Genomic DNA, 19,965 nt, shown 5'->3' on the forward strand with positions numbered 1-19,965 from the left:
TATTGTTATGTTAATCACCATACATTACATCATTCGTTTTTGATGTAGTGTTCCGTGATTCATTGTTTGTGCATAAACCTTTGCCACTTCTAAACGTATGGTTCAGAAGTGTTAAGGACATGCACACTGTTGTGCAACCATCACCACATTCCATCTCCAGAACACATTTCATCTTGCAAAACTGAAACTTTGTACCCATTAAAAAATAACTTCCCGTTTTCTTTTCTTTTTTTTTTTAAGATTTTATTTATTTTTTCATGAGAGACACACACACAGAGAGAGAGAGAGAGAGGCAGAGGGTGAAGCAGGCTCCCAGGGAGCAGGGAAGCCCGATGAGGGACTCGATCCCAGGACTCTGGGATCATGACCTGAGCCGAAGGCAGACACTCAACCATCTGAGCCACCCACGCGCCGTTTTCTATCCCCTCCCCTCCCTGCCAGTCCCTGACAACCACCATTCTACTTCCTGTCTCTACGAATTTGGTTACACTAGGTACTTCATCTAAGCGGAATCATATAGGAATTGTCTTTTTGTGATTGACTTATTTCATTTAACATAATGTCCTCAAGGTTCATCCATATTATTAGCATGGGACACAATTTCCTCCCTCTTGAAGGCTGAAAAATATTCCACTATATGCATATACTGCATTTTGTTTATCCATTCATCTGTGGATGGACACTTGGGTTGCTTCTACCTTTTGGCTATTGTAAATAATGCTGCTATAAACATGAGTGTACAGATTGAGGGCCCTATTTTCAATCCTTGTGGGTATATATCCAAAAGTGGAATTGCCAAATCATATGGTAATCCTGTTTTTAACTTGGGGGGGGGGGAATGTCATGCTGTTTTTCATAGTGTCCTGCCATGTTACATTCCCACCAACACCGTACAAGCCTCCCAATTTCTCCACATCCTTCCAACTCTTGTTATTTTTGTGGTTGTTTTTATGGTAGCCATCCTAAGTGGGTGTAAGGTGGTATTTCATTATGGATTTGAGTTTCTTTTCCCTAAAGATTAGTGATATTGAGCATCTTTTATTGTGCTTGTTGGCCATTTGTGTATCTTCTTTGGAGAAATGTCTATTCAAGTCCTTTGCCCATTTTTTAATCGGGTTGTTTGTTGTTGTTGATTTATGGTTCTTTATATATTCTGGATATCAACCCTTTATCAGATACATATTTACAAATATTTTCTCCCATTCCATAGGTTGCCTTTTCAATCTGTTGATTGTATCCTTTGATGCACAGAAGTTCTTAACTTTGATGAAGTCCAGTTTTTCTTTTTTTTTATTTTGTTGCCTGTGCTTTGGGTGTCCTATCCAAGAAATCATTGCCAAATCCAATGTCATGAAGCTTTTCACCCATGTTTTCTTCTAAGAGTTTGGTAGTTTTAATTCTTACATTTAGATCTTTAGTCCATTTTGAGTTAATTTTCATATATGGCATAAAGTAAGGGTCCACCTTCATTCTTTTCCATGTGGATATCCAGTTTTCCCAACATCACTTGTTGAAAAGACTATCCTTTTCCCATTTAATGGCATTGGCACCCTTATCAAAAATCATTTGACCAGATATGCAAGGGTTTACTTCTGGCTGTCTGTTCTGTTCCACTGGTCTACATGTCTGTCTTTATACCCACATCACACTGTTTTGGTTACTATAGCTTTGTAATAAGGTTTGAAATCAAAGTGTGAGTCCTTCCACTTTGTTCATCTTTTTCAAGACTGGGAAAAAGTTAAGCTTTTATTTTGAGGTAGTTGTAGATTACATGTACTTGTAAGAAAATAAGACAGAGAGATCTTTTGCCCAGTTTCCCCCAATAGTAACGTCTTGCAAAACCATCACACAATATCAAAACCAAGGTATTGACAATGACAAGAGTCAAGATACAGAACAGCTCTATCACCACACCCCCTTTGCTCCTCCCTCCTACTCCCCATTTCTGACCCCTGGCATCTACTAATCTGTTCTCCATTTCTATAATTTTATAATTGCAAGAAGTCTATATAAATGGAATCATTCAGACATGCCCTTTTGGGATTGGCCTTTTTAACTCAACATAATTCTCTGGAAATTCATCCAAGTTCTTCTGCAGATCAATAGTGTGTTCCTTTTTATTGCTGAGTGGTAGTCCAGGCAATGAGTTTTAAAAATTTCTTTTATGTTAGTGTCTTCCTGTGCCTTTTGACCTTTGACACTGGGTGGTTAAAAGAACTGGCTGGGTTACCAAGTGGGCAGGACAAGGCTGAACATAACCAAAAGCCCAGGCCTGTCTCCAGTGCTGCTGTGTGAATGACCCTTCTTAGTTTGGAGAAAGGTATTTTGTTGATACTGGAAGGTTTTCTTTAAATATGTGGCTCAAAACAGAATCTTGATTTTGGTTCATAGCGAGTGGTATAGTATTACTGGTCACAGGAGGGATTTCTCATGCCCTGGCGTGTACCGCTATCTTTCATTATCATGTGGATGTGTAACTTCACGTTTCCAGTTTGGGTCCTGTGTTGGCCTTGAATGAAGTACTGAACACTTTTCCTAGCAGAGAAGGCACTGAGAGCTCTCCCTCAATGCATCTTCCCACATCACCCATGTATCGAGTGCTTCCTGCGTGCCAGGGGCTGGGATGGTGCAGACATACTGGGGTAGGAATGGTGCAGACATGCTTTTAGGCTTCATGATGCTGAGCTGGAGTTGATTCTTACTACAGGTGTATATTGAGCACCTAATCGATGCCATTATATTGAGCTTTGTGGCCACAATAAGGAGGACACAAATGAATCCGGCACATGTCTTGCCATCAGTCTCAAGAATCTTGTACATGAGTACATAAGTAAGAATATAAGATAAAAAATATTAACATAGGAGAAGTACCAGAAAGTACACAATTTCAGAGAGCCTGGCTTGTTCCCGCAGCCTCGGCTTAGTCATTCCTGTTTATTTAAGCCCAGTGCCTGGCAGCTAAAAACACTTAATCAGTGTGGTTGGTTAAGGTTTTGATGGATGGATGGATTGATAGACAGAGACGGCATTGCAGCCAACAGTTGAGGGACGAGACTCATGGAGACAGAGGAGTGGGTATTCTGAGCAGAGGGGCTAGTATTAGCAAAAGAGAGTGGGTCACCAGAAAATTTCAGGTCATCCATACCCGAGGTCCAGGAGATCCAAGTAATTCAGTCTGGCTGGAGCAGAAGGGTGCAGGAAATCCTGGGGCACAGGGCTGCTGTAACGCTGTCGTCGGCATCTGTGGGGCCTTACACACCAGGCCGAGGAGCTTGGGTTTTGTTCTTCAGCAGCCACAGAATGCTACTCAAGACATTTATCTTTTAAGGTGCGAATTTGCTCATCTAAGGACGTGGCACTTAGGAGACAAGAGTTTCTGGTGTCTTGGGTTGGGCACATTGCCCTCATGCTGTTTCATGCCCCTATCCCCAGTCCCTTTAGCCCAACTACAAGTATGTGTTGTCATTTATCGGGGAGGGGGCTGATTAAGGAAAGGCACCACCAAAACAGGGAAATGAACTCAAAAGCCCATGTTTGCCCTTTGGGAGAGAAGTATTTTCAGCTATAGAGGCCAGTCTCTCTCAGACGGTTGGCCCTGTGGCCCCGCGCTCACCTCTCTTCCTTTTCTTAACAGTCTTCCACCTGCTGAGAGAACTGGCCACTCTCCCTCTCCTGTTCTCACAGAAAGGTTGTGCAGATCTATGATATGATGTTGTTCTCATATTTGTTATTCTTCGCTGTCTGCTTATCTCGGTCGGGTGGAAATACACCCTACAAGGCCATGTCTCCTGCTCTCAAGGGACTTACATTCACAGTGTTCTTTCTTTGTCTTCTTCACACCCCCTCTTCTCGTCCTCCGCCACTTCTGAATGTGCATCCTAATTTCTCGCAGGCGATCCAAATCGACTCCTTTGGAGACTGTGCTTTTAACAGCGAAATTAAGTTGAAGATCTACCCTGTTGAGTGGCTTCTGTGGGCCTAGCAGTGGGCTCGGTGCCATGGAATGCACTGGCAACCGTTCATTTATCCATTCATTCAAAATGTGTTTATTGAGCGCTTACTGTGTGCTAGACAGGTGGGCGAAGTGTGTGCCCTCGTGAGCTTACACTGTGGCACTTAACAATATTTTGGAGGAAGTAAAACCCATTTTCGTGAAGCGGTTGAGTGTGTACAACAGAAGAAGATGCAAGAAGGAATGCCAGAATGTACTAAATTGAATCATGGTGACCCTTAGTTGCTGAGCCTGTGCTATGTCCTGAGCTCAGAGTGTATCTCTATGTAAGCCTCACAGTGGACCTGTTGTCCCCATTTTATGAGCAAAGAGATGTTGGCTTGCAGAGGATAGGTAGGTTGTAAATGACAGGCAAGAGCTTTGAACCCAGGCAGTCTGATGCCAGAGCCCACAGTTTTAACCACTACTCTGCACTGTATGACCTCAGTGAATATAAGCAAGTTATTAAATGATACGGAGTGGCTGATATGAGTCAGTCTGGAAGGGAGAAAACTAACACTGGCTTCTCGTGGCGTTCGACTGGCACAGCCTGTCCCGTCTGTGGACAAACGTGGGTGGGCTGAAGACCTCCAGCCGGGGCAGGTGCATTAGCCTCAGAGCCTCCGGCGAGGGGAGGGTGGGCATGGTGAGAGTGGAGGATGCAGACCCAGGCAAGACTAGCGTCTTCTCCAAGACGGGGAGAGCGAAAGAGGCCCAAGATGGGAAACCGAGGCCTGGAGGAGAGTGGAGCAGCAAGAGCTTCGTGCTGAAGTCGAAACTCAGCCGAGGGGTGGATTTGGAGTGGCTGGGTCTCATTTACAGTCAGGGGTCTCTGCTGGGGTGGAGCCGCCTGCCCTGGTCATGGAGTCCCACTCACCCAGGCCTGTTCTGAGTTGCCACACTCGGAAGGTTCAGTGGCCAGGAGTAACAACATTGTGGAGTGGCCTTGGCGGCCCCTCCTGGGGCCAGGTCAGCCTCCCCTTAGAGTCCCCAGGTCAGAGAACTGAGCCTTGGTCTCTTAGCACAGGACCTTGGTCTGCCATCTTCTGGTCTGTCTCAGTTGCCACTCTGACTCTTGGTACGTCCTGGGACCCACCGGAGATTGGGGGTTACATCCCAAGTTTCCTGGGGTCTATATGGGGCTGCCCCCATGAGAGAAAATTCACCTGGGGGCTGAGCATCAGATGCATGACCATGCTGTTCTATCTAGTGCTCTCCTTTTTCTTCGGCGGGATTGTATTTTCTTTCGGTATCTCACCTCCTTTTATACTTTCCCGTTTCCGCTGCTGGTCACCGCTTTTTTCGACTTCTACATTTCATGAATACATTACTTCTGTCCTTCTGAGTCATTAATAAAGATGTTAAATAATTCTGAACCAAATATTCACCCCTGTAGGGCCCTACAGGACACTATCCTTTAATTAGTTGTGCTACCTTTCATCTCTCTAATGTCCTTTGGTTTCAGATTTCCAGCTGGTTTTGAACATGTGACTTTTTATCCAGTTCTGTTTGAACTAATTTCACCAGTGAAACTCTGAGAGACGTTTTACTGAGCGTTGATTCAGGTCCAGGCCTACCGAGAGCTCTGCTATATTCAGATTTTTTTAAAAACAGATTAATAGAGTACAATTTGGTCTTAATAAACGGAGCCTTCCTAATGCACCTCTTTCCAATATTCTTTTCAATCATAGCAGTATTTTCTCCGTTAATGTCATGGTAATTTGAATTGTGTTGACGTCAGACTTCACAAAAAGTACTCTTACTGTCAGAAGTGATCCTTTTAGGCCTTTTCAGAGAGAGCTATTTCTTAGTGGCTGTGCTGTTTCCAATGTCTTACAGTGACTTCGTTTTAAGAAAATAAAAATAAGTGGGTGTTCTGTAATCACCTAATTAACCAGTTTCTATGTGCTTTCATACACAAAATAGGGAGTAATTTAAACTGGTGAGCGACCAGAATTCATAGTGTTTTATTAAATAATTTAAAATTGGGCAGCCATTTAAAAAACTCTTACGTCTTTAAAACGTAACTGACAAGAAGTGGACCATTCTGAGGTTAATTGCTGAACAACACAGGTTGTGAAGGTTACCATCAGTGGTATTTGGCGCATGGAAATCCTTGGACCTAAGATGAGGGCGCAATCCTACTGTATGGCTGGAAGAAGGCATCTCTTTTTATCAAACGAGATTCTGTTTTTAGATTAACCCGTTCTGTGTGTCAGCTCAGGGGGCCCACTACTTCATACCAGGCTGTGAGATTAACTCTTGATTAAAATATAAAAATAGATCTAAAATAAGTGTGTGAGACATTTGTTAGGAGGTCATTCTTTGCCTTCTGTCTGTGCGGGATTTTTAAAAACCTTTATCAGTAAAAATAGAAAATGTTATAGTTCTAAGAATTGTTGTAGCCATATGGTACAGCCATATAGCTACCCTCTCTCTTTTTTTTTCTTATATACCTGCACAGTGTATTTGATGAGGTCCTCTTGCTAGCTCTTTAACTCACTTATTTTTTTTAAATTTTTTTTTCTTTTTTAAAGATTTTATTTATTTATTTGACAGAGGGAGACAGCGAGAGCAGGGAACACAAGCAGGGGGAGTGGGAGGAGAAGCAGGCTTCCCGCTGAGCAGGGAGCCCAATGCGGGGCTCGATTCCAGGACCCTGAGATCATGACCTGAGCTGAAGGCAGACGCTTAACGACTGAGCCACCCAGGCGCCCCTCTTTAATTCACTTATTAACATTAGGAGAAGTTCTCCAAGCAAACAAAGGGCAACTAATCTGACCCTCTTTGCAAACAGACTAGAAGCATCTGCATTCAGGAGATAGACCAGGGCTGGATTTCATCCTAGACAGCCAATGGAAACTTCTCTAAACAATAAGGTTTAAAAATAAAATCCTTTTGAAGTAGCAGGGCTGTCTCTGCTCAGGGAGAAATAAAAAGTAAATAAGGCAACATGGTGGGTCCACTGATGGTGTTTATAGAACCATTTAAGAAGCAAAATATAACCCCCTTAAAATATTTTTTTTATATTAGTTATAAGGTTCTTTTTCTCCTCTCCCAAGAGTAGAGAAGTAGCATTTATTTGGGATGTGCGAGAGTCTTGCTGGAGCAGATATCACAGTCTAAGTACAGGAATCCAGAAGGGCTGTCCAGAAAGAAACGTGGGGATCACAGTGGACTTGGGTGTAAATGTGAGTCTTTGCTGGGATTTACATAAAACAAAACTGCAGGCTCTCTTGCCGCCCTAAAAGGCAGAGGTAGAGGACTTCTACTGTGCAGGGGTGGCCCATTTTTTTTTTTTTTTTTTACAAAGAGCCGGACGGAGACTGGGCTAGGCTTCGTGAGCCCAGCGGCTACGCCCTGCTGTGGTGTTAGCCACGGGCAATACGTCAATGAATGGGTGTGCTGCGGGCCAAAAACACTCCATTTGTGGGCGCTAAGATCGGGATTTCATGTATTTTCGCATGTCACGGGACATTGTTACTTTTTTGACATTTCTTTCACGGGCCATACAAAGGCAAGCAGTGGCCTGGATTTGGCTTGTTACAGGCAAAGCCACTAGGTGGCCAGTTCCTGCTCTGGCGCACGCATAGATCATGTGTCCCCCACACACCTGGGGCTCTTCTGGGGACCCCATACATGCTCAGTAAACACGTGTTCACTTAGCTGTCACCGAGTCAGGGCAAAGAGCAAGCCTTCAGCTGTATGGCACACACTTGACATTTGCAAGGGATTTATCTTGCAGTCTTCGCTAATCCCCCCATTCCAAGTCCCACTCTTGCAGATAATTTCCCCCATAAAATGCAGTCAAGTATAACAGAATAATTAAAGTGACCCTTTCAGACCCTTCATGATTCTATAAATATGGGGCGAAAGTCCTCTACTGAGTGATTAAAAGAAATTCTGCCCCTGAAATCCACTCTCTGTCACATTACATCATTGCTATGATGACACGAACGATGGATTCACCTCCATTGGCAGAACCAACCCGTAGTGCTAACGAGCGACGACGGTAGCCGCTCCACCGTACAGCACCCGTGTTTGCCGAGGAGCAGAATCAGACCTCCCTCTCAGCAGGTGGGCCAGCCCAAACAGCCCCGAAAGTCCATCGTGATAAGCATCACACATATAAAGGAGCGGAGTATAGTAGGCTGCTTCAGGAAGCAGGTGGTAGGCTGGGTTTGGGCATGACTGATGCCTTCCCAGGGCCATCAGTGGCTTCCTCCTAGACTTGATCCTCCACGTGGATACATTTGGCATTTATGGCTTAGCCAGATTTCACCTGGTTTTGTGTCTCTGGCCCTGGAGGTTGTTTTCAAATGTCAAGAGTGTGAGTAGGAAATGCTCTCATGCTAAAGATCTGCTGTACTTTATATTGGCCAGAAGCAGAATTTTCTGTCCTGTTTTGGTCACCATATTGTAGAAGAACACAGACATGCTGGAAATGGTCTACAGAAGAACAACAAAATGATCAAAACGATGGACGGTAACATCTGTAGAAGAAAACTGAAAGAAATCAGGATTGTCTCATCTTTGAAAGGGAAAGTGATTCTTGCCATCAAATAAAGGCCTTTTTCTTTTAAGGAGAACTCATAATTTTTTTTTTTTTTTTTTTTAGCTGTGTGGAATACTTGATTTGTTTTTAGATTTTATTTATTTATTTGAGAAGGAGAGCACGAGTGGTGGGGGCGGAGGGGGTAGAAAGAGAGAGAGAATCCCAAGCAGACTCTGTGCTGAGTGCAGAGCCCGACATGGGGCTCGATCCCATGACCCTGAGATCATGACCTGAGCCAAAACCAAGAGTCAGACTTTTAAGGAGATTTTCATTAGACATTGCAAACAGAGAAGTAAGGTGCATAAGCCTACATGAATTGGTACCATTGGAGAAGAAAAAGTTGACCACAGGGGTGTGGCGTCTGACTCCTGGATATTAGGTGGCTGATTGGGTTTTTTTCTTGAAGTTTTTCCCTGCAGTATACTCCTTGATTCAAACAGCCCAACTGTGGGGCACCTGGGTGGCTCAGTCGTTAAGCATCTGCCTTTGGCTCAGGTCATGATCCCGGGGTCCTGAGATCGAGCCCCACGTCGGGCTCCCTGCTCCGCGGGAAGCCTGCTTCTCCCTCCCCCACCCCCCCCCCGCTTGTGTTCCCTCTCTCACTGTGTCTCTCTCTCTCTGTCAAATAAATAAAATCTTAAAAAAAAAAAAACAACAAATAGCCCAACTGAGACAGACAAAAAAAATAGGTACTGCTTTCTAGGGAATTAAATTTATCCAGAATGACGGTTATTCCAGCTTACTGATAATGCTTGTGGGCCTAGCATCAGCAGACTCCTTGTCCTTCACTTCATGTTGTATGGTGAGCCTCCAGAGGCTGTAAGGTAGTGAGCATTTTCGAGACTCTGGTGAGATCTCACTCTTCAGACAGAATGTCAGACTCTTCAACTGTATTTTCAACTGTCTTGTGAGATGAAGACTAATTGGTTTGACCTCACGCTGTCGCTTGTTGAGAGACATGAATCTTCGGCACTCTTCCTTGAATTCATTGATTTCATTAAACACTGTCTGCTTGTGTTTGCAAAATGTTGTAATTTCCCAGTGATTTCTTCGAACGGCAGCACATAAACAGATTTTTTGGAACAATGCCATTTCTTAGCTTTGATCTTGTGTATGAATCTTTATTTCCAACAGGTCTTTTACATTAAGTCCATTGAGCCACGGAAGATATCGACTTTAGGGAAAAGTAATGTGATCGTCACGGGGGCAAACTTTACCCAGGCATCCAACATTACGATGATCCTGAAAGGAACCAGTACTTGCGAGAAGGATGTGTGAGTTGACATAATAGTAATTTATCCTTGATAATATAGTAAAAAGCTCAAACTCATGCCAGAGGCATATCATTGTGACTATAATCTTTTCAAAGTATTGCCATGTGCCAAAGTGGGCCATTGGTCTGCATATTTTTTTTCTTTTCTTTTTTTTTAGTATCTTTTTTTATTATGTTATATTAATCATCATACATTACATCATTAGTTTTTGATGTAGTGTTCCATGATTCATTGTTTGCGTATAACACCCCGTGCTCCATGCAGAACGTGCCCTCTTTAATAGCCATCACCAGGCTAACCCATCCCTCCACCCCCCTCCCCTCTAGAACCCTCAGTTTGTTTCTCAGAGTCTGTCATCTCTTATGGTCTACATATTTGATAAGACATAATTTCAAGAAGCAGAATAATTTAAAGACCACATTTGAAGTTAATTGTGAGAGAATCTGTTTCCTCTTACCACCCAAAACCTCAGGGTGTTGCCTATTTGAGGTCTTGATTCATATCCATTAACAAAATCAAGTAGTTTGAGTAGCAAACATCTTCTTGAAGATGATCCCCTTAGAAAAATAGTTGCATACTTAGGACTTTGACAGTAAGATAGGACAGCTCTTCCAAGGTATCACCCAAAGTTGAAAAAAGAAATTTTCTGATCTGTTTTATTCTTATAGCCTTCTCTTCGTTGGATTGGTGTCAGGCTAAATAAACTAAATGGAACATGTATTAGTAGTTAAAGAAAAAAGACCAAACACCCCAACACAGATATCTGGTCAGTGTACCATTTGAATATCATTATTTCTATCACTTCTTTCCCCCTAACTCATCCTTTCAATGAAACTTTGAGAGAAAATAATTTTTCAGTGTCTCCCTGACATCCTTGTGCAAATGTTACCCCCAAGAGAGATGTCATAATAATAACACAATAGATAATTTGAGTTTTCTGCTTGTTAGCCTTTATAAGTTTGGTTAATTTGAAGTAAAAGACATCACAGTCTGTATGAAGTATAACACTGAGCTTGTTCTCATCATGGAAATGCATTAGAGACAATGTGCTGAAGTGTGGTGTTTTGGTTTTTAACTACTACAGCAGATTTGTACAGCATTTTAATCTGCCACACTTATTTACTGAATTTTCTGTTTTAATTCATTTGCTGCATATAACTGCCATCCTCCTCCCCCTCCTCAGAGTAAATTTGGGGTGCCTGTCATCTTGATGGAGAAAGCTGTTCATGGGTGGCTCTGCTGTTTACCAGAATTCTCAAGCACACATTAGCGGCTATAGACATTTTTGTGCCGTTGATCCTGGCTAAATACCTTATTGTGAAAATCGTTCATTATGTGTAGCAAAATCTGTGAGGTTAGACACCTGTGTGTTCACTGAAAGGCAATCACCTTCACCGGAAAATAAGTTGGTGTTCAGAGCATTACCCTATTTTTGACTCTTTATGCTCTCATTTCAATTCCGAATGTGTCTTGAGATACTGCAGTTATTAAATTAAGTGACTCAGAGGCCTTTCTGCATGTAGCATTTCAGTAACCACATCAGAGTGGTGAACCCAAGTTCATGAGAAGTAAACAATAATACCCAGTTAATCCTATATTTGAGTTCATGCCATAATCCCAAACTCTTTTCATATGGTATTCTTCAAATGCCTAATTATTCTGAAGGGAAAAATACAAGAATAATAGCAGAATGACCCACATTTCCCCCCTCTCTCCTTCCAAAATTTATAAACAAGTCTGGATTTTAATGATCAGCCATTTTGCGATGATTTCCTAGAGTGTGGCTCTGAATATAAAGTTTAGAATGTAAATCCGAGGTAGTGTGACTGCACACTGACTCAGATGATTTTTCAATTTGCCTTATTGTTAGGATTTATTGTTACTACTTAAAAGGTGTGTGTGTTAACGTTAATAATCATGCACATATCCTTTAGTAACAGTAGATTCACACGTAACATACTGAGCATTATTCAGTACAACCCAGCCTTAATGATTTTTTGCTTTAGAGGCTCATTGTAGACATGATGTACAGAGGAAGTGCAGGTTACAGAGGGAATAATGTAGAAGGCTTTGCTTTGACCCCTGAAGGGTGTCGAAGGCAGGTCCTGTGGATGTCAGAAGCACCCAGGATATTCTCAACTAATTTCTCGTCTGGAGCTCCTTGGGAGGCAGCTTCGCTCTGATGCTGATTGAACCCCGAGACCCCTGGATTCTTGGCACAGACTCTGGTCATGGGCTCTCTGCTCTCTGAATGGCAGAATATTCTATCTGCCTGGGATGGGGTTCTACCCTTCTACCGCTCAACTGGAACTTCTCTTTTTTTAAGTTTTCCATTACAGAAATTTCCAGTCATACCCAAGAGTGAAGAGTGCATCAAACTTCTCTGTACCCATCCTCCAGGTTCCAAAACTTAGCAACATTTTGCCACTCTCCTTTCGTTTTTGGAGGGGAGAGATGGATGGTGGCTAGAGTAAGCATATCGCAGATGCCATATTCTTTCCCTCACACACACTTCAGTATATGTCTCCAGCAGATGAGGGTAGTGCCATTCTCATACTCAGCCAAATTAACAGGAATTCCTTAATATAACTTAGTACCCAGTCCATGTTCCACTTTCTGTTAGGACTTCTTATGGGAAATGGTTACATCTCCTTTCCCCACTTCTAAGGTAAATGCAAAAACATAAAAGAGACATAAAAATGCATAGAAGAAAGAGGACCCCTGCCCCAGATGATGCCCACGGTGGTCAGGGGCCCCTGATGAACCAGCAGTTGCCTCCAACTGTTCTGATAGTTTGTGAACTGTTGCAGTTCAAGTAAAATTCATACACAGTCATGTGCAGAAGCCAACTATGCTAAGCATCTGGGTCCTTTAAGAGTTGTTTTTCTGCCCTTTTCTAGGATACAGGTTAGCCATGTGCTAAACGACACCCATATGAAATTTTCTCTACCATCAAGCCGGAAAGAAATGAAGGATGTGTGTATCCAGTTTGACGGCGGGAACTGTACATCTGTGGGACCCTTGTCGTATATTGCTCTGCCACACTGTTCCCTCATATACCCTGCCACAACCTGGATCAGGTGCTTTCTAGATTCGTATTTTTCTGTCTTTGTGTTTAAAGGGGTCATGACCTCAGGGTTGTGAGATCGAGCCCCACATCGGGCTCTGTGCTGGGTGTGAGGCCTGCTTAAGATGATCTCTCTCTCCCTCTGCCCCCTTCCCCCCAGCCTGCTCTCTTTCTCCCTCTCTTAAAAAAAGAAGAAGACGAAGAAGAAGAAGAAGAAGAAGAAGAAGAAAAGGGTCATATGCATAAAAATCACGGATTTCACTCAAATATAGAAATAATAGTCCTATGTAAATTCCTCTCACAGACTTCCCCTTTGGATTTATTCCTAGAAAACACACACAAACCTGACCAGCAGTTGTCCCTGTGAACACTGTGAACATATCCTGCTTTCCTCTGAGCTGTGGCTGCCAGGAAGCTCACAGCTAAAATGTGTGTTCATACTGTGGTTTCTCTTCAGATTGTATAAGTCTTTTGCCTTTTAAAATGTTCGTTTCATTGAGGTACCTACTCTTAGCTTACGTTTCCGGTACAAATACACAACATCTCACTCCTGCCTGTGACACAAAGCTTCTCTCCTACAACTTTCATTTTATAACCTTTCGAGTAAGCTGTTTTGAATAATTCGAGGAAATATTGGGAGCTATCTAAATGAAAAGCAGTATCTACATTTCAAAGATACTCCCTCAGAGAGAGATTGACATTCCAAAATAAACTCTTCCAGATGACTCCAATATATTAAAAAAAAAAAAAAAAATTGTCTGCCTAGTTGAATTTAAATTCACATTCGGATTTTGGAATATAACCCTAAAGATATTTTCATAATAAGAGATTTCACCTAACACAGCATGAAGCTGATTTTCAAAGTACTGTCTAGATGAAAATGTAGATGAACCTTTGTTTTAAAAAAAAAAAAAAAAACGAAGAGAAAAAAACCAGACGCAAAACACTTCCAGTCCAGTGTTCAGAGGCAGATGTCGGGATTGGTTTCTTCCAAGGCCTCTTTTCTTGGCTTGCAGATAAATGGTCTCCCTCTGTCTTCACCTTGTCTTCCCTCTGTGACTGTGTCCCAGTCTCCTCTTTTATGAGGACACCGGCCATATTGGATTAGGGTCCACCCCAATGACCTCATTTAATCTTAATTACCGCTTTAAAGACCCTGTCTTCAGATACAGTCAAATTCCAAGGGACTGGGGGGTTGGGACTTCAACAGTCCTGCCTCTAACCGTGGCATGAGAAAAACTGAAATTTCCAAACCAAGCCTCTAGCATTGCACTCCCCGCTCAGGGTCTAAATCCTTCCTATAAATAAAACCAAACATTGACGTGGCACTCCCCACCTGCCTTGTGTGTTACATCTAGTAACTCAGTTAATGGTCACAAAAGGAATAGCAATAGCCCCTTTAGCAGAAGAGGAAACTGAGGCATAGAGCATTCAAATCGACTTGCTTGGGCTCCCTGGCAGTCTGGCCCAGGCTGCTGTGCTCCAAGCCACCAGCGTTCTGTTTTGCCATCAAATAAGAGGCTTCTTTATTATCTTTTTAACTGAAGTATAGTCGGCCTACAATATTATGTTCGTTTCTGGTGCACAGCGTAGTGATTAGATTAGGCTTCTTAGTGTCCAGTCACCTGTGCTGTTCTTAGCCTGTGACTCTGAGTTATGCCTGGGCGAGGGTGAGACTCTGCAGTCTGGCCATCGGCCGAGCGTGCTTGGCTCTGCTTTCTAGTAATGGCGACAGGCTGGCCTGAGGCCAACTCGACCCTTCCCCCTCCTGTGACTGGTTCGGGGCTTAATGTTTTCCTCCTGCCCTACACAAATTGGCCACCTCATGCTCACCTCAAGGTCTTGTCATCCTGGCTGGGCCCGGCTGGTGCACAGAGCTGACGTTCCCAGGCTCCTGTACCCTGGAATGACCTACATGAACGGGGCGGGGGCGGGGCGGGGGGGGATTGAGGGCAGCCAGAGCTGTGGACAGCTGTTTATTTCACATCTAATGACCACTTTGCTTATATACGATTATGTGCTGAGAATATGTGAAATCATTTGGCTTGGTTTTGGAGAGAGAGAACGTAGCTGTTATTTATATGGCCTACCGAATGGGAATTTATAGTTTTAATGTCATTTATAATTTTACCTTGTCCAAAATGTTCCCTATCTCCCTAAATAAAGTATAATTGGTAGGTTGGGAGTTTGATTTTGAAAATTGTTAGAGTGAAGTATCTTAATATAGATTAAACAGCAATCAAACAAAATTCTGTTTAGTGAAACCTTTTCAGGGTATAGCCGATGATCTGATTATATGTGGCAACACGATACAGCAAGGCTCCAAATTCTGTAAAAGAACTTGGGAATTTTCCTAGAATTAAAACGGGATCTGATCTGAATTTTTATATTTATGTATCTTAAAAACTATACATTTGTGGCCAGTATCATTAAGAGACTGCTAGAATTGTCCTGCTTTGGAAATTAAAATGTATTACTTGGCTCTCAGACATAACTGAGTTTAATATTAAGTGTGAATAAAGTGATAGCTTTGTTCATAAATGCAAAATGCCTGTATGTTTACTATGAAACTCCTATTGTTGCTTTTTCTCTTTGCAGTGGTGGTCAAAATATAACTATCGTGGGCAGAAATTTTGATGTAATTGACAACTTAATCATTTCACATGAGTTAAAAGGAAACATAAATGTAAGTCTTCAGCTACCTTGTAATAATAGTAATTTTCAAGGATGATGTTGTTTTCATCACACGGACATCTCTTGGGGAATATCTTTTATTTCTGTGCCTTTGTGATATTACAAGCTGTTACCTGTTGGGGGATATACACCATCTGGGCTATAATGGAAATAATAAGACCTTCTCCTTGCGGTGGAGTATTTCCGACCGTGGCACGGAGGAGAGAGGAATGAGCTTGGCATGACAAGGCCTGCCATTTCCGCCATGTGGGCTTTGTAGGGAGGCACTTTAATGAGACAGTGTTTAGGAACGCGTGTGAAAATGCCTTGTGAGGGGCGAAGGTGAGATGTCCAGAAGAATAGCAGTTCCGCGCAGTCGGTGGTGGAGTTCCCGTCGTGCCCACAGAGCTGTGGTGCGGAGGCCAAGTGACCTGCCCAAGTCCCAGAAATCTTGTCATATACTCCTGCTCCTGCTGTTGTCTGGCTTGGTCCCTTTCCTTCTGACCTGGCGCCCTCTCATCTTGCGTGTCCCCACACAAGGGTCCGGTCCCCAGCCCTTGTCCACTTGCTGCCACCCACGGGAGTCACGGGAGGGCCTCGTCACACAAAATGATGCATTTCAGATACCGGCTGGGGCCTCCGAGTACACTCCTACACTCTTCTCGAATTCTCTCCCCATTCTCTCTTCCCCTTTCTCTCCTTCCTTAACGAGAGATGTGAAGGTAGCAGCCTCTCCGGGCCCCACCGGACCACTTCATGCCCAAGCTGGCTGGTCTGCCCGTGGCCACAGACATGGCCGTACTTGGGACCAGTGTGGGTTTGGGCCTAGGCACAGACAGCCTTCCTGAGTCACCCTTGCAGCCGCGTCATACACACATCCACCTCCTGACACACCCAGCGCCAGTTCCAGGCCTCACCTTGTATCTGATTCTAGGCCCTGTCTCCACAGTGGAAACACACACCGTTTTTTGGTTCTTCATATTGCCAGAAATGTGAACGAGCTATCCAGGGCCAGACGGGTATTAGGGGGGAAGGAGGTTTTGTTTGTCTCAGCCCCTTGCATCAGATCTTCCCACCTATGGCCTCTTCCTACTCTCTTTTCTTTTTCTTTCTTTTTCTTTCTTTTTTTTTTTTTTTTTAAGATTTATTTATTTTTTTTTTATTTGAGAGAGAGAAAGAGAGCACATGGGGGTGCAGGGCAGAGGGAAAGGCAGAGAGAGAATCCCAAGCAGATTCCATGCTGAATACGGAGCCTGATGTGGGGTTCAGTCCCACAAACCCGAGATCATGACCCGAGCTGAAATCAAGTCCGACACTTGACCAACTTAGCCACCCAGGTGCCCCCCTGCCCTCTCTTTTTAACGCCAATATTAGAAAGTAAAAAACAGGTAAACTCCCACCTGACAAATTCTTTTTATTCTTTTTCACAAGTTTTATTGCTCTTTGTTTTTTTGTTTGTCTGATTTTTTTTGAGATTTATCTTTAAGCAATCCATACCAAACGTGGGGCTCGAACTCCCAGCCCCATGGTCAAGAGTTGCACACCCCGCAGACGGAGCCAGCCAGGCGCCCCTTATTGTTCTTCTTTAAGACCTTTGTCAACCTCTTCTTTTCCAGAGGCTTTCTCTGTCCATCTCTCTGCACCCCTAAAAATGACAGTATTTATGGTCTTTTTTAAATAAATAAAGCTGTGAAGCAGGCCACACTTTCTGTACTCTTTCCAGCCTTCATGCTCTGCATTTTCCTGGGGGCCCACATTGTCCCTTTTGCTTTTGTTTCCCTGATTTCCTGTTAGGCCTGCAAAACCTTTTCCTCACTTGGGGTCAGTGACTTCCGCTAAGCGCCAGGGGACGTTCCCCGACAAGGAGGAATACAGCCAGCGGTGGTGTGCAGCTCCCTGCGGCCTCCCTGGGGGATGGTCCCCTCCCTGCCCGCATTTCCCAACCCACCTCGAGGGCTCGCAGGACACACAGACCCTGCAAAGTCTTTGGTGCCGAGTGTCCCTCTTCCGCTAGGCTCCTTCTCTCTGCACATCCCTTCTCCATTGCATGACCTCTGGCTGCCCCCATTACCACTAAGAGTGTTTGCAGTGATAGCAGCTAGGGTTCCTTGAGTGCTGACTGGGTGCCCGGCATGATTCCAAGCATTTCTGCACATGTAATCCCATGTAATTTAGCCCCCATTTAGTTTAATGAGCCCTCATCACATTTAATTTGATTTTGGGTTCATTCAGCCCCGTAAGGGGAGGGTAGTATCACTCTCCGCATTTTGCAGATGAGAAATTAGGAGCACAGAGAAGTTCGGTTGTCCGGGTCACCTCGCTCCTCCATCGCAGGGCTGGGGCTCGGTAATGAAGTTGTTAAAAATGCTCTTTTCTCCTCCCTCAGGTCTCTGAATATTGTATGGCGAATTCCTGCAGGTTTTTAGCCCCCAGTTTAAAGAGTTCAAAAGCACGTACAAACGTCACCGTGAAGCTGAGAGTCCAGGAGACCTACTTGGACTGCGGAAGCCTGAAGTATCTTGAGGACCCCAGGTTCACAGGGTGTCGGGTCGAACCTGAGGGGGACACAGAACTGGAAGTGAAAATTCAAGTATGTTTCTCACTTCCTTCGGGTGGGACACGCCCCCCGCCTTGATGGGCAAGGTGTGCTTGTGTCTGTGGGTTCCCTTGGGTGCCCTGATTTCTTCATCTCCTCTTTGTTCTTCACAGAAAGAAAACGATGAGTTCAACATCTCCAAGACGGACATTGAAATCACCCTCTTCCACGGGGAAAATGAACAATTAAATTGCAGTTTTGAAAATATTACGAGAAATCAAGATCTCACCATCATCCTTTGCAAAATTAAAGGCATCAGTAATGCGAACAGCATTGACACCTCTTCCAAGAAAGTTCGCGTAAGTCACCTGACACTCCTACCTGTTGGTTGTACCTTATTTGGGGCACTTCCTCGGTGACACTGACGCCAGAATGGCATCTGTTATGGATCTTTAGATCTTCGCTTTAAATAGCAGATAAACAAAGCTGCTGTTGCAGACGCAAGCATAATTCCTCCAAAATAGCGGGTGGAATCCATCCATGGGCCCATTCGAATGTCAAAGCACTGAACACACCATTGTCTATACTACTAATGAGTCTTGATAGTTTTTGTTCTAGCCATACATTTAGACTGTAGCACCTGCACACAGAATCTCTAGACCACGGACGAATCAGCTATCATTCTTTTGCCAAATGTAGGGATGACATGTCTTAGCGGAAACCCAGCACATTCAGAGTAGCATCCGATTCTGATGGAGACCACATGATCTCTGGGCTGTGGGCTGCTTCCTCGGTCATGGAGTCATGCTTGCCACAATTCATCTCCTCCCGACATGTTTGAGGGTCCCATCAGAGGTATATTTATGTCCCACAATAAAGACGTGAGACCCTTGGGAACAGAAACATATTAGAAGTCTTTCTTTATGGTGTTCATGCCATATGAGGCTCTCCACAGTCTATACACCCCCAAAATGCTTTATGATTTGTAGTCATAAATATTGAATAAAGGTCAAGAAAAAAGAACATCAGACTGTAAGACCAAAAAAAAAAAATGTATTCATGTCCCAGCTGCACCAGCTAATAGCTGCATGGCCTTAGGTAAGTCGCTTGGCTTGGCTGAGCCTCCAGTGGTCCATCTGTGTGGTAAAGATGGTGCTAATTATTATCAAATCAGTCACGACAGCTGAACTCACAAGTGCCCCCACATGTCACACCGGGTGAGGAGTGTAACGCTAGCAATCTCTAGTCGTGAAATGGTCCCTGAGGTCCTCTTCCATGATGGGAACACAGCGGAGAAGAAAACAGACCCCACGTTCTGCCTTTGTGGGGGTTACCTAAAGACACATGGAGTGAAGAAAGTAAATGAGAACGTGTGAGGTGGTGGTGATCGCCATGGAGAAGCATGAAGCAGGGACAGGCAGTGCTGCAAGGTGTGCGAGGGTGGGCAGCCAAGGTCTGTCTAGGAAGATGACATTTGAGTAAGGACCTCAAGGAGGAGAGGGAGTGAGCCATGGGCTCTCTGGGGTAGAGGGTTCTAGACCTGCAGGTTGCAAAAGTCTTGAGTCAGGAGACTGCCTGGTGCATATGAGGAGCACAAGGAGGCCAGCGTGGCTGGAGCAGAGGGAGCAAGGGGGAATATTCAAGGAGGCTGGAGAGTTACTGGAGGGAGCAGGGAGCCGGGCACCTGGGTGGCTCAGTCGGTTAAGCATCTGCCTTCAGCTCAGGTCATGATCCCAGGGTCCTGGGATCAAGTCCCGCATCGAGCTCCCCGCTCAGCGGGGAGTCTGCTTCTCCCTCTGCCCCTCCCCCCTGCTCATGATCTCTCTCTGTCTCTCTCTGTCTCTCAAATAAATAAATAAAATCTTGGGG

The 19,965-nt window shown here is 44.1% G+C and overlaps 1 protein-coding gene across 2 annotated transcripts in view; it reads left to right on the forward strand.

Moving 5' to 3' along the window:
- The window catches only part of PLXNC1 (plexin C1), a 144,388-nt gene that overhangs the window by 69,870 nt on the left and 54,553 nt on the right, over positions 1 to 19,965 (forward strand). For both annotated transcript variants that reach the window (XM_028105497.2, XM_028105498.2), the window contains exons 10-14: positions 9,681 to 9,820; positions 12,721 to 12,900; positions 15,486 to 15,573; positions 17,947 to 18,150; positions 18,270 to 18,455. In XM_028105497.2, coding sequence (XP_027961298.1) covers positions 9,681 to 9,820; positions 12,721 to 12,900; positions 15,486 to 15,573; positions 17,947 to 18,150; positions 18,270 to 18,455 — 798 coding nt within the window. The remainder of the gene's footprint in view (positions 1 to 9,680; positions 9,821 to 12,720; positions 12,901 to 15,485; positions 15,574 to 17,946; positions 18,151 to 18,269; positions 18,456 to 19,965) is intronic.

This window comes from Eumetopias jubatus, unplaced genomic scaffold (genome assembly GCF_037043125.1).
Source record: "Eumetopias jubatus isolate StellerSeaLion01/CBP00866 unplaced genomic scaffold, mEumJub1_p1.0 scaffold_8, whole genome shotgun sequence".
NCBI lineage: Eukaryota > Metazoa > Chordata > Mammalia > Carnivora > Otariidae > Eumetopias > Eumetopias jubatus.